The 13923-nt window shown below is 46.9% G+C and overlaps 2 protein-coding genes across 2 annotated transcripts; one reads left to right on the top strand and one right to left on the bottom strand.

Annotated features, from left to right (window-relative positions):
- The first annotated feature begins 102 nt into the window (after positions 1–102).
- On the top strand, positions 103–8274 carry RPAIN (RPA interacting protein). The gene is made up of 7 exons (XM_061143211.1): positions 103–589; positions 1697–1867; positions 3582–3642; positions 6334–6445; positions 6592–6655; positions 7715–7855; positions 8122–8274. Exons 1-7 carry the CDS (start codon positions 320–322, stop codon positions 8149–8151), a joined length of 849 nt encoding a protein of 282 aa, XP_060999194.1. The 5' UTR covers positions 103–319; the 3' UTR covers positions 8152–8274.
- Positions 8275–8334: 60 nt separating this feature from the next.
- Positions 8335–13695, bottom strand: C1QBP (complement C1q binding protein). The gene is made up of 6 exons (XM_061143212.1): positions 13367–13695; positions 12588–12738; positions 10466–10562; positions 9216–9311; positions 8855–8974; positions 8335–8737 (listed from the first exon to the last, which is right to left on the bottom strand). Exons 1-6 carry the CDS (start codon positions 13587–13589, stop codon positions 8588–8590), a joined length of 837 nt encoding a protein of 278 aa, XP_060999195.1. The 5' UTR covers positions 13590–13695; the 3' UTR covers positions 8335–8587.
- Positions 13696–13923: the final 228 nt, after the last annotated feature.

Below are 13923 nucleotides of genomic sequence, written 5' to 3'. Positions count from 1 at the left end.
ATAAGGGGCGGGGCAAAGGTGAGAGCAGCCCATCAGACAGCGTCATCGCCAAAGGAAAGCCAATCACCAGTCAAGCCTATTCTGAACCAAAGGGGCGGGAGGAGAAAGACAACAGGCCAGAACCTGAATTGAAGCGTCGGCGTTACTGGAAGTCTGGTACGGGGCGGGAAGGATGTGGGTGAAAACTGAGATCTGCGTATCTCGTTGTTTATCGGACATCTCCGCCTGGATAAAGCTAGACATCTAAAAACTTCCCTCAAAAAATAAAATCTTCCTTCAAGACTTACCTCCTTCAGTCTAGGTTGGATAGACTTCACAAATGTCACTACTTCAATCCCCCATCCTGGGGTTGCCCAAATCCGTCTCCGTGTGGGACCCACCGAAAAGAAAACGTTTCCCAGAATTCCCCGGGACCTGGCGCGGTCGGAACCCAAGAACTACAACTCCCAGGATTCTGTGCCCCGCTGGAGGCGGGGCTTTCTGGCGACTACTCCCGGGAAAACGAGAGATGGCAGAGAGGCCGGGGTCTCGGCACCGCTCGCTGTATAAACTGATGGGCTCGCCGCCTTGGAAAGAGGCTTTCAGGCAGGTGAGTGTGAGATTTGGGAAGCCTTGGCCAGGTTGTTGCCACTCCCCTAGTTCGTCCCAGGAACCGCTCTCCTCCGTAACTTCCCTCCGCCCGGCAGGGTGAAGTAGGAGTCGGTGCAGGTGGATCTCCCGGACACTTCCTGGAGCTTCTGGACCCATGGGTGTGGGACTAGCCTGGACCGGCCCGGTCCCAGGAAGCCTTCGTCTGGGACTCGTGTGCTTTCAGTGTGAAATGTGGCCGTGACTGCACCTCTACACCCGCTGTTGTTGGGTCGGTGGGCACCAGAGAAGCACCTTGTATACTCACCGCAATCTAGAGAGGCGTTATGTCTATTCCAAAGGGGAATAGAATAATTAGATAGTATTTTTTATTCCGGAAATGATTTCTCATTCCATTCCAAACGGTTTCTTCTGTGCCTCTGTTACTAAATCTAGCAGAATTGTAGCTTACAGTCAGCCCTGACCTTTCCTGAACTCAGTCTCGTTCCTGTAAATACTGTGGCCTGTCTTTCCTGGAATTTAAAGTAGTGGATCTATCCCAGGAAAATAATCTGATGCTAGAAATGACTGTTGACAGCAGGATTTCTCAACCTTGACTGTCCACAGTTTGAAGAAGATAGTTCTTCATTGTGGAGTGGGGGGCAGTTCTGGGATTGTACAGTGTTTAACAACTTCCCTGGCCCTATAACTAGAGCTGTGACAACCAAAAATGTCTCTAGGCATTGCCATGTGGCCACTAGGGGAAAAGATCGCCTGAAGCTGAGTAACTGATTAGGAAGGTGACTACCAGAGCCATATCTAGAGTAGCAAAAATTTGGAAGCAGACTAACTGTCTTGATAGCACAGTGGATGCTGCGCTAATATCACCAACCATTCGGAAAGCTGGTATTGAAGATAGACTGCGAAGTATGTTGATCTGGAAATACATGACCCAGGCATTGTAATTGCACCCATTGACATGTGGGTAAGGACTGGAGAGGAAAGTGCCAAAATAACAATATTTAGAGTTAGAGTTTAAATTACATGTCTATAAATTTCCTTTAGTGTTTTAACAACTAATCTGAAGGTTATTTTTTTTCCCCTCTCTCATCTTTCTCCTCTTTCCAAGGGATGCCTGGAGAGAATGAGAAACAGCCGGGACAGGCTCCTGAACAAATACCGCCAGGCTGGAGGCAGTATGTCAGGAGGCGCTCAGAACACCCTTCTAGTGCAGGAGGTGATGGAAGAAGAGTGGAATGCTTTGCGGTCGGCGGAGAGCTGGCCACAGGCCTGGGCTCAGGTCAGGCTGGGATATGTTCCTTTAGCACCAAGAGTGGCAGTGTCCTCTCTCTTCCTGTCTCCCCAGCTTCTCTAAACCCACTCACCCTCCAGCCCCAAATCAGGACTCTAATGGCCTCTGACCCAAGTTCTTCTACCTTTAACGTTAGACTCTTCTAGATCAATTGATGGTTCATAAATTCTAGACTTTCAACCTGCTGCATCATTGCATCATCAGTTCAGTTCAGTCGTTCAGTTGTGTCTGACTCTTTGCGACCCCATGGACTGCAGCACACCAGGCTTCCCTGGCCATCACCAACACCTGGAGCTTGCTCAAACTCATGTCCATTGAGTCGGTGATGCCATCCAACCATCTCATCCTCTGTCTTCCCCTTCTCCTCCTGCCTTCAATCTTTCCCAGCACCAGGATCTTTTCCAATGAGTCAGTTCTTTGCATCATAATCACTTACAAAACTCAACAGAGAGAAATTTCACTCCTTGGCTTCACCCCTGGAACTTTTGATTCAGTAGGCCTGAGCTAGTGATCTCTCTTTTTAAAAAAGGTCTCCAGGAACTTTCTGATTCTAATCTCAGCCAGAGTTGGGAACTGGGTATGGATAGGAAACCATTTACCATGTATCAAGAAAAGCACTGGATTGGAAGTCAGTAGTTCTGGAATTCCTTTTTTTTTTTTTAAATATTTATTTGGCTGTGCTGGGTCTTAGCTGCAGCACACGGGATCTTCAGTCTTTCTTACAGCATGAGGTGTCTTTTAGGTGCAGCATGTGGGATCTAGTTCCCTGATCAGGGATGGAACCTGGGCCCCCTGTGTTGGGAGCACAGAGTCTTAGCCACTGGACCACCAGGGAAGTCTCAGTAGTTCTGGAATTCTGATCCTGGTTTTGCTGCTGCTGCTAAGTCACTTCTGTCGTGTCCGACTCCATGTGATCCTATAGACGGCAGCCCACCAGGCTCCCCCATCCCTGGGATTCTCCAGGCAAGAACACAGGAGTGGGTTGCCATTTCCTTCTCCAATGTGTGAAAGTGAAAAGTGAAAGTGAAGTTGCTCAGTCGTGTCCGACTCTTAGCGACCCCATGGACCACAGCCTACCAGGCTCCTCCATCCATGGGATTTTCCAGGCAAGAGTGTTGGAGTGGGGTGCCATTGTCTTTTCCACCTGGTTTTGCTATTGCCTCTTAATTCTGCCTCTTTGAGCTTTAGTTTTCACATTTGTAAAATTGATAATGTTGTCAGTACTGTGAGGACAGTATAAGAAACATGTGGGAAACTGCTCTGAAAACATCAAGGCTCTCTCTAATAAACAGGCATGATTTGGTGCCTGCTGTGTGTCTGAGTTACATAATCACAATTAGTGTTTACAGTAACCCTCTCGGGTAGGTTTTATGTCCATGTTACAGAGGCCCAAAATGAGGCTGATGGTGATTAGAAACTTTCTAGTGGTCACACAGCTTTTTGGCAGAACCATACACTTAGCTGCTACCCTACACTGCCTCCCTCAGCTTTGGCGCCATTGTTTTGTCACTGGCTGGGTGAATCATTTGTGGATGCTTTCTCAGCATGGCCATGTTACTGCATTGTCAGCACATTCTACAGGATTGGGTTGATTTCTTCAGTTGAGTCTGGGTTCTTCCAGCCAGTCTCCAAGTGTGAATCATGTGGGTCTTGTCAGTTGATTGTAACTTCAAACCTCTGGTGAACCCACTTTCTCTTGCAGTTGGAGGAGCCGATGGACCTGGCTGTGCTGGAGGAAATCCAACAGGAGCTGATTGATCAAGGTGATGTCTAGGAATAGTTATTCCTGCCTGTACATCTAACTGCTCTAATGCTGACCTCATTTCTAAACAGAATGTTTTTAACTCCTTTGTTTCCACCTTCAGTCGAGTGTTCAGGGGTCTCATGTTCTTACTCTAAAGTCTTGGCTGTACTTGGCTGTCCCAGTAACAAAAGAGTCTTCAGTTGCCAGGCCTTGTGCTCAGACCTCTCCTTCTACTGTTCTGTCCTTATGATGCCCATATGAGGTAGTATGAGGAGACAGTGGTGTCCTACAGGCTGCATAGCTGGTGGTGGAGTTGGAAAGTAAAATCGATTTTGTGAATCCAGTTCCTGTGTCTGTTCAACCCAACAGTACTTCTCTGTTAGTAGATTAATAGTAACCTTGTCCCCTTACAGGACAGTGCATGATCAGATCTCTTGTGCTACCTAATTTCAGTACCTTCTCTCCCATCTGTTCTTTACTGACTCTCCAGGGTCTTGTGAGCCTTCCCTTCCTGTAGCATCAGAGAGCCACAGAGTGCCTAATTTAGTACCTCATATAACTAAGACATTTATTTCACACAGGCCTGTCTTGATGAAGCTCAGTTTTTGTCATCTGTTAAACACAGAGAAACAGACTGCCTCTGTAGTTTATTTGTAGGCTTAAATAACATGTGTTGAAGACTTAGAGCAGTGCCTGCCATATAAGAAAGCTTTCAATAAACAATCGCTATTATCTTGAGGATGCAAGAGCATGAACTCTTGGCCCAGACGGCTAAAATTCACTTCTCAGCTTTACCACTTTAACTCGTGTGGTGCTGGGCAAAACACTTAATCTCCTTGTGCCTCAGTTTCTTCATCTTTAAAATAAGACGAACAGTGAAGATTAATATATATGTAAAGGACTTAACATAGCATTTGACACATAATAAGTGCTATGTGAATGTTAGTTATGATTGCTGTGTTGACTCCAGTTAAAACTGTAGATTCCTTTTTTTTTTTTTTTAATTCATTTTCTCTTTACTCTCACCTGCAAAACCTATCTCGGTGGTGAAAGGACTCACTAAATGTTTCTTTTGGGGTGTATTTAATTGAAAAATCTGAAGTGATAAGAATTTGCTATGTTCTGCCATCCTCAGTCATGAGGAACCCTCTGGAATTGGGGTTGGCAGACTCTCCCTTAGGAGCCAGATTGTGAATGTTTAGGCTGTTGCTACTACTCAGTTCTGCTGTTGTAGTGGGAGAACCATCACAGCCCATTCATCGACCAAATGAGAATGGCTGTTCCATTACAACTTTACTTTAAAAATGGAAGGTGGTTAGAGAAATGCAAATCAAAACCACAATGAGGTACCATTACACGCCAGTCAGGATGGCTGCTATCCAAAAGTCTACAAGCAATAAATGCTGGAGAGGGTGTGGAGAAAAGGGAATCCTCTTACACTGTTGGTGGGAATGCAAACTAGTACAGCCGCTATGGAAAACAGTGTGGAGATTTCTTAAAAAACTGGAAATAGAATTGCCATATGACCCAGCAATCCCACTTCTGGGCATACACACTGAGGAAACCAGATCTGAAAGAGACACATGCACCCCAATGTTCATCGCAGCACTGTTTATAATAGCCAGGACATGGAAGCAACCTAGATGCCCATCAGCAGATGAATGGATAAGGAAGCTGTGGTACATATACACCATGGAATATTACTCAGCCATTAAAAAGAATTCATTTGAACCAGTCCTAATGAGATGGATGAAGCTGGAGCCCCTTATACAGAGTGAAGTAAGCCAGAAAGATAAAGAACATTACAGCATACTAACACATATATATGGAATTTAGAAAGATGGTAACGATAACCCTATATGCAAAACAGAAAAAGAGACACAGAAATACAGAATAGACTTTTGATCTCTGTGGGAGAATGTGAGGGTGGGATATTTCAAAAGAACAGCATGTATACTATCTATGGTGAAACAGATCACCAGCCCAGGTGGGATGCATGAGACAAGTGCTCCAGCCTGGTGCACTGGGAGGACCCAGAGGAATCGGGTGGAGAGGGAGGTGGGAGCGGGGACTGGGATGGGGAAGACGTGTAAATCCATGGCTGATTCATATCAATGTGTGACAAAACCCACTGAAATGTTGTGAAGTGATTGGCCTCCAACTAATAAAAATAAAAAAAAAAAAAAAAAAAAAAATGGAAGGTGGGCAGGATATGGCCTGTGGTCTGCTGAGCCCTACTCTGAAGTCTAGATGGTGAGCTCATCAAAAGCAGGGACCAGCCTTTTTCATCTTTTTATTTACCCTAGGCCTCCCAAGTACTAGGCCTTTTTACATATCTGCTGAGTGGATGAACACACACATTCTGAACAACATAGACTGAGTCTGGGGACACTGGTGAACAGATCACCTTAGACTTATCCAGGTGGGCCTGGCATCAGAAATACGTGTCTTTGTCAGCTTTCTTCAGCTGCCTGACACTTTTTCAGCTCCACTCCTGTGGCCTCATCACTTCAAAAGGAAGAGGGCAGACAGGAGGGGAAGGATCCAATAAGATGAGGCCTGACAGAGCAGTGAATATCTAGCGATTGTAGTGTGGTTTTACCCTCATTTTTCTCTCATGTGGATGGAGCCTTTGGAAATGAATCTAGAGCACGCGGGACAGGGCGCCCCAGGTGACGCAGTGACACTCCAGCTCTGCTTTGCCTTGCAGAACAGGGCATCATCAGCGAGTACGAGAAGAGCTTGCAGTTTGATGAAGAGTGTCTCAGTGTCATGCTCGCTGAGTGGGAAGCAAACTCCCTCATCTGTCCCGTGTGTACAAAGTAAGAGTTTTCACAACCTTTTCAGCACTGTTCATTCCCACCCCCCACTCCAAGGTGAGTGGAACTCCCCCCAAATCTGTGCTCTGAGAAGGTGGGGGGATAGGGGTCTGCCAGCTGTAACGCTCTGGTCTCCCTTCTGCTTCCAGGTACAACCTGAGGATAGCAAGCGGACTGGTTGTCTGTCAGTGTGGCCTGTACATCCCGTCTCATGTGAGTGTTCCTCACACAGGTCTTGCATTACCTCTTCCCACATGTACCAATTTCTTAAATAACTGCAGCGGTATGCACAGCTTGTCCCAGCCTCACGTCCAGTTCACCCACTGGTAGCTTGAAATTGGTCACAGTGGCAATACGAGACACCATGGAATTGGCAAGCTCCTCCCAAGCCATTTGTGAGGCACTTGCCTCTATGAAGAGAGCACGGTTTAGAACTGGAAACTCTTGGATCTGATCTACCATAAAAACTGTCCACATCTGAAGACAAAGCTGCATTCAGAATTTAAGTGTCAGTAATCTTCAAGTATAGGAGGCCTCTTATTTGACATGTTGTTGACCAAAAGTTTGCCAGTTGATTGAAGTGAATTATACAAATGACATACTTTATACTTTGTAAGTTTCAAACATACATGTTTACTTGCCAGTCCTTGAGCAAGACTGTTGACTGGAGAGCTGAGGTGGTTTTTCATAAAATTCTCTTAAAGTCTTGTGTTTCCAGTTGTTTCTATAAAGTGCATCAAGAAGTTGTATACACTTCAGGATTTTTCCTCCCCATCTTTTACTTTTACCTAATTCAACAGCTTTTTTTTTTTTTTTTAAAGCATCTTTTTTGTTTCCTAAACATTCCATTTACTATCACAAAAACAAAACTTTGTTTTCTTATTTCATTAGTTTACAGAGTATGTAATTAAATCACTCAGTTACAGTAGCAAGTTCAGTAGCAGACCTTGCTGGTTCTGGGTTAGCGCACACTTGGCTGGTAGAGGCAGAAACACAGGGAGGTTCCAACCTTCCAGCTGAGTGTTCCTGGTGCGAAGAGCAGCAGTTAAGTGTTTCCCAGCAGGAGCGGAAGAGCACTGGTTCATTTGGAGAGGCGGCTAGATGGACATTTAAAGAGATCCTCTTAGCACAGTTATAGCGTTTTTAAGGGTCCAAGGAATCAAGCCATCATGGGGAGCCAGCTTTGGATTGGTGTGAGGAGCTGCAGGTTTTCAGCCTATTGACTGTGAGGCTAGTAAGATTAGGTTGTAGTGTAATTTGTCTATTTTTTAGTCTCCGGAGGTGACAGAGCAAAAGCTTCGCGCCTGCTTAGAAGACAGTGTGAACGAGCACAGTGCACATTGTCCCCACACGCCAGAATTTTCAGTCACTGAGGGGACAGAGGAGAAGTCGAGTCTTCTCATGAGCTGTCTGGTAAGCCTCCCACGGGAGCCAGTAGTTGGGAGTGGGTCAGCGGTTGGTTTTATTCCCACCCTGGTAGAAGAGAGGAACTTAGGTGCATAGAAAAGTGATGTCATTTCAGTTAAAAGGCCAACCATCTCCTGAAGGGGGGAAGGAAAGAGGCCACCCAGGTCGTGGAAGGAGCAGCTTAAGTGTCATTGCTATTGATGACTTTTAACCATATGCTGAGACTATCTTTGTGACTGGAATAACTCTAACTTTTTTCTATTTAAATCCAGGCTTGTGATACTTGGGCTGTGATCCTCTAGAGTCAGTCCCAGTCTTGATGCACAATCTACTGGGTTGGAAGAAAGTCCCATCTTGAAAAGTGGCCTTGTAAATACAAACCTTTTATTTATAACTTATTTAATATTAAAACATTTCAGACTTTCCTCTGTTTCATGTTTTGTAATGCAGGTTGAAAGGGAGGGTATAGAAATAGAAAAGACAAATCACCTTGGAGATTTTATTGTCCATCATTATGTTATACAAAAATCCAGAAATAATGGGTTTGTAGAGGATAAATGAATGGTAAATAAGAGACAACAGAAATAAGTTAAAAGTGAATTATTTTCCATGATATTGGGATTTAAAAAAAAACCAAAAACCATTTCAAAGCATGTGGGTCTGACTTCAGAGTTAGGTTTTGTTCACTGGCCAAAGCCTGCCCTAAAATTAAAGGTGTTCAGCACCTTGTTGCCTGCTCTACTGGCTTTTGACAAAACCTTTGAGGTCTTCGAGGAAAGAAATATACTCCTGGTGCTCTAGGGCTGTGCTGAGCTCCACCAATTCATCGGCAAAAGTGTTGTCCACCCCTCGGTCCGCAAGGAAATCCATTAGGTGGTCGTATAAACCCTAGGAGGAGAATCATTTACTAGTTAAAAAAAAAAAGACACCTGAGACACTTACTACGATGCTTCTTTGTCTCTCCTTGGATTAGGTAGGCCCCTCCCCACCTTATCTAGCACTCACCCAATCCAGGGAATCTGTGTTGAGTGTGTAATTTGTGTCCTTCCAGTCAGACTCGCCGGTGGCCTGAAAACTCACTTCCTTGATGGAGAAAATGTCACTCTGGTCATCCTCTTGTCCAATCTGAAGAGAGACAGTATTTGGGGAAACGGAAAGGTTTTCCAGGACAAGCGAGACTCAGGCAAAGAAAAGGGATTACTTACAGCTTGAAACTCAGATTGTAACCTTGCTCTCTCCCCTCCCACTAATCTTCCCAGCTTTGCTGCTCCAAGCCAGAAAATGTTAATATCAGCTAGATGGAACCAGGGAAGCCCCCTGGAGGCCCCCCTTGTCTTCAAGGCCACCAGCTCTTCACTCTACACACCTCATCTTCTGGATAGTGACAGTCCAGCACAAGGGCCTTGCTGCTGCCATCCTTTGTAACTTCGACCACGAAATTGGGAGTGGATGTCAATTCAGGCTAGGGAAACAAGAACAAGTCAGTAAATGTATTTGTCGGCAGGGGTCTGGACTGAAGGTCTCAATTCAGGGGTCTGATGGCCACTGCTATTACAATATTACTTAGCCACTTGCAAGTCTTACACTATGCTAAGAGGTTCCCAAATAAGAAACCTAGGATCTTTAACACAGTATTACAGCCACATAACCCACTTGTTCAGAGACTGGGCAGAACACATCCTGTCATTCCTTTCTAGAGTTATGGACTGTGTTTTGGAGGAAGAGTATCACAGTTTAGTACAGCCTTTCATTTCTATTAGCACCCTGCTTGTTTAAAGAACATACAAGGTTCAGAATTAGGAACTCAGCTCTAGCCCCACCTAGGGTACAGTTAATTTTCCTGGGTCAGTTTCTACATCTAGACACTACAAAGCTGGCTCAAAGCTCCTAAACCCCTTTCCAGCTGTTTCGGGATCTTCATTACAGCCCGGGACCAAAGGCTGGTGCCTCTGACTAAATCCCAGAGGCCCTCCCTTTGAGGGTGAGCCAGCCAACCTCAGGGAGGAGGAGGGTCGGGCTGGGAGTGGTCTTTGTCAGGGGGGCTGGGCCAGTACTCCAGGGAGCTGAGCTGGGTCATAAGACAATACCAGGCCCACCCAGCCAGAAAGTCTGGGGACCTGTGGCCCTCATACTGGCTGGTTTATGGGCCAGGCACAAAGCTTCCTAAAATGTTCGAGGACTAAGCACCATCCAGGTCCAACCAAGAAGGGCAGCAACTTAAGGAGAGGCCTTGCCAAAGTCTCTGGTGCCCCTGGCTGGTGTTTACTACCAGCCCGGGAAGTGTATTCCTCATGTGGAACACTCCAAATGATTTATCTCCTGATCATGAGAAGGGTTAAGACAGTTTCAGTTTAACTTCCTGTTCAACTGTTCCTGTTAGGTGAACACAGGCCAAACTATAATGCTTAAGCCCACAGAAAACAATTCATTAATACTTGGCCCTTGGGAAAGAAAAGTGGCCACACAGTTCTGGTGCTCTACAAGTAAAGGCCCAAAGATGGCTGCCTTTGCCTTCTCTCCTGGCATTAGAATTTAAACAAAACAAAAACCAATGCTCCTTCCCTAAGCCTGTCAGAACTAGGTGGGTACAGGCTGGTTACAGTGTTAGAAACTTACCTCCTGCTCCTCAGCCTTCTGCCCTTGGGAGGGTTCCTCCTCCTCACCACCAAAAGCTGGTGGGATGCTATTGTTAATGTTGAAAGTGACAGTGATCCTAGAAAGGCAACCAAAGTAAGCACAATGGAGAAGATGCCTTTTTAACTGAGTAGCTGAGTAAGTACTGAGGCTTGCTACAGTTAAAAATGCTGTTGAAACAATGTATCTCAGCCGGCTTTATGTCTAATTTGCCTGCATCCCACCCACAGTCGGATTCAGCAGGTCTGAAGTGGGCCTACTATGTGCTGGCTGCTGGAAGTCAATTAGGCACTATTTCCTCAGCCAAACACAGTTGTGTGTGGGCTGCTTCTGCCATCAGGCCACCATCCGGGCTCTCTGTCAACCTTATGGCCACAGTCAGCTGACACTGCCACCCTTGTCTTTCCAGGGCACCTTCCAGTGGTGGTAAGCAGCTGAGAAGCTGGGGGCATAGGATAGAAGCCGCCTCTAAAAAAATAAATGTACTTGGCTGCACAGGGTGTTGGTTGCGAGGTGCGCATGACCTTCATTGCTATGTGTGGGATTGCTCAGTTACCGCATGCGGGATCTTGGTGCGCATGACCTTCATTGCTATGTGTGGGATCGCTCAGTTACCGCATGCGGGATCTTAGTTCCCTGACCAGGAATTGAACCCAGGTCTCCTGCACTGAGAGCAGAGAGTCTTAACCACTGGACCACCATGAAGTCCCAGAAGCCTCCTTTAAAAATCTTCCTCCATTAGAAGAAAATCTGCCTGAGAGGAAGAGAAGGAGCACTGGAGAGCTGTGGCATGAGCTGAGAATGAAGAGTAGCCCTGGCCCCAGGGAGGGGAGGCCTCACAAAGGACACCACACAGCGGAGTTCTCTGGTGGGCCAGCGGTAAGGACTCGGTGTGTTCACTGCCATGGCCTGGGTTTGATACCTGGTCGGGGAACTAAGATTCCCACAAGCAGCATGGCAAAAAAAAAAGAATATGCTGCTGGATAGGTTTATTCTTCAGAGCAGATGTGGGACGTTTAATAAATGACAAAGCAGGCCACAAACACCACTTAATGACAATTTTAACTTGCAAGAATCTTCACCTGACTTATCATATTCCAAAATTTGAATCGAAAATTGAGTGACACCTGGAAGGAGCACTGCTGGGTTGCAGATAATGCTGCCCTCTCCTCACCAGGCAGAGGTTTGATGTTCAGGCACAAAACCTGGCTAAGCTGTGACAGTGTGGCCCAAACTGACCCCAGGACACAGAAAGGCAGTTACGTTCAGCAGCACATTATGTGGTCCCAAAGCGCCTGTGACTCACCCGGAGAGTGGTATGGGTCACCTTACAGACTACACAATCGACCTATGAGGAGGACAGACACTACACTACTAGGCAAAACAACCAGGCCGCTACTTCACAGCACATGCAAAACTTCAAAGTGGATCATGGATTTAAAACAGCTTCAGCAGGTCAAAAGCTTCCCTCTTTTCTAATGAAAAGCTATACTGTAACCCCACCTTGTTAATTATCTTGCTTTCTCAACTGTAAACAGAACAGGGGCTTTATTTTCCTCAGCCAGAGCCTGAGCATAGAGCCAGCAGAGTAAATCTGATTCTGTTGGCACCGCCAGAATCTCTGAATTTGCACGCCTAGTTGTGGGCAAGGCAGAGCCTCATCACCAGGAAGGGCTCAGTGACCGCTGCCCCTACTGGTCCAAGACACTCCCGGTGGCTTGGCTTCAGTGCTACTGGGGTGATGTTTAGTCACTCAGTTGTGTCTGACTCTTTGTGACCCCATGGACTGTACCCTGCCACGCTCCTCTGTCCATTGGATTTTCCAGTCAAGAATACTGGAGTGGGTTGCCATTTCCTTCTCCAGGGGATCTTCATGACCCAGGGATCAGACTCACGTCTCCTGCATTGGCAGGTGGGTTCTGAACTGCCAAGCCACTGGGGAACCCCGATACTAGCTTACTGTCTCCTTATTAACCGCCACAACACATTACTGTGCAGTGAATGAGTGAAAAGGAGCTTAAGAAGTTATCCAAATTAATCCTACCATCTCTGGGAAACCAGGAGTCAGTTAAGCACCTCTCTTCCATAGGCCCCTGGTACTTACTTTTCTCCAGCAACTTTCCTCACTAATTTGGCTTCCGTCCCATTCACTTCCAGTTCCCAACCTCCTGACATTTTGGGGAGAGACTTATATTTCTGTATCTTCTTTTCCTCCTTGATCTCATCGCTGAGGAAGTCAACGAAAGCTTTGTCTCCTACAATGGAAATAAGTTACAGAAAGAGTCAATTGATCTAAAATGGAAAATGACCCCGTTACTACAAGCAGAGACCAGGACTTGGTCTGCTTTTTCCTAATACTTCTATTCTTAATGGTGGCTCTGTGAACTTAGCCCAACTCATATCCATTAAGCCTCAATTCCTTCATCTATAAAAATGTAAGCTATCAGTGGGAAGCTGAGCTTGGATTCTGGGAAAGTGATCCCCAATAATGAACTTCTTACCACGTTTCAAAATAAAGCAAAAAAAAAAAAAAAAAAACCAAAATTCGCCACTACCCTTTCACTTGCCAAGAAACATCACCACGCTACTTCTAACCGCGACCTTGGGCTTTCGCAAAGTTCCATTTTCGAGAGACTGAGGTAAAGCCGGCCTCCAGGACTTTACAGTCTCTCTCCCCGCAAAGTCAAACAGGGGTGGGGCAAGACAGGAAATGTTATTATGCGTGGGTTTAATTAGCAGGTCGCCCATCAGTGGGAGAAGGTTCCGGACCTCAGGAGCGCTCCGGACTGTCCTTTCAGGTGGTCTACACCTCCTAGCCCCTGACACCCCGCCCCACCTAGGCCCCCGCCCCTCACGCCCCCAGCCCACGTGCATGAGTCTCACCTTCGGTGTGCAGTCCGCTACAGCCGCAGCCGCAAGCGCAGGGCCCCCGAGGCTTCAGAAGGCCGGGCAGCTGCACCGATCCCGCGCGCACGCTGAGCAGCCCGAAGGGTCGGGCGCATGGCCGGGACGCGGGCTGCAGCAGCGGCAGGGAGGGCGCGGCGGCGCGGAGACCAGCGACGGCAGTACCCAGAACTCGGGGCACGCCGCGCAGCAGCTGGAACATTTTGGCAGCGAAGGCGGTGGCGAACACGTGCAGATGCGAAATACAACTCTCGCTTAGAAGGACAACTCCTTGCCGCTGCGCCCCCTAGATCTAGGACCGCCGCCGGAAGTCCCGCCCCGCAGCCTGGAAGTACTTCCGCGCCTCCGCCTTGCAGACCAGAAGGTACAGTGGATAGGACCTTGCCCTCTGCTGGTGGCCTCCGTCGTAGTCTCCCAGGGAGGCTTGGAATCTGATTCCTAAACTTCTTTAGTTCCTGAAGATTCCTAGACATCCTGAAATGCGAAGTCAAGTGGGCCTTAGGAAGCATCACTACAAACAAAGTTAGTGGAGGTGA

This window comes from Dama dama, chromosome 5 (assembly GCF_033118175.1).
Source record: "Dama dama isolate Ldn47 chromosome 5, ASM3311817v1, whole genome shotgun sequence".
Taxonomy (NCBI): Eukaryota; Metazoa; Chordata; class Mammalia; order Artiodactyla; family Cervidae; genus Dama; species Dama dama.
The sequence above is the reverse complement of the archived record's forward strand: the minus strand, read 5'-3'. Positions and strand labels throughout refer to the sequence as shown.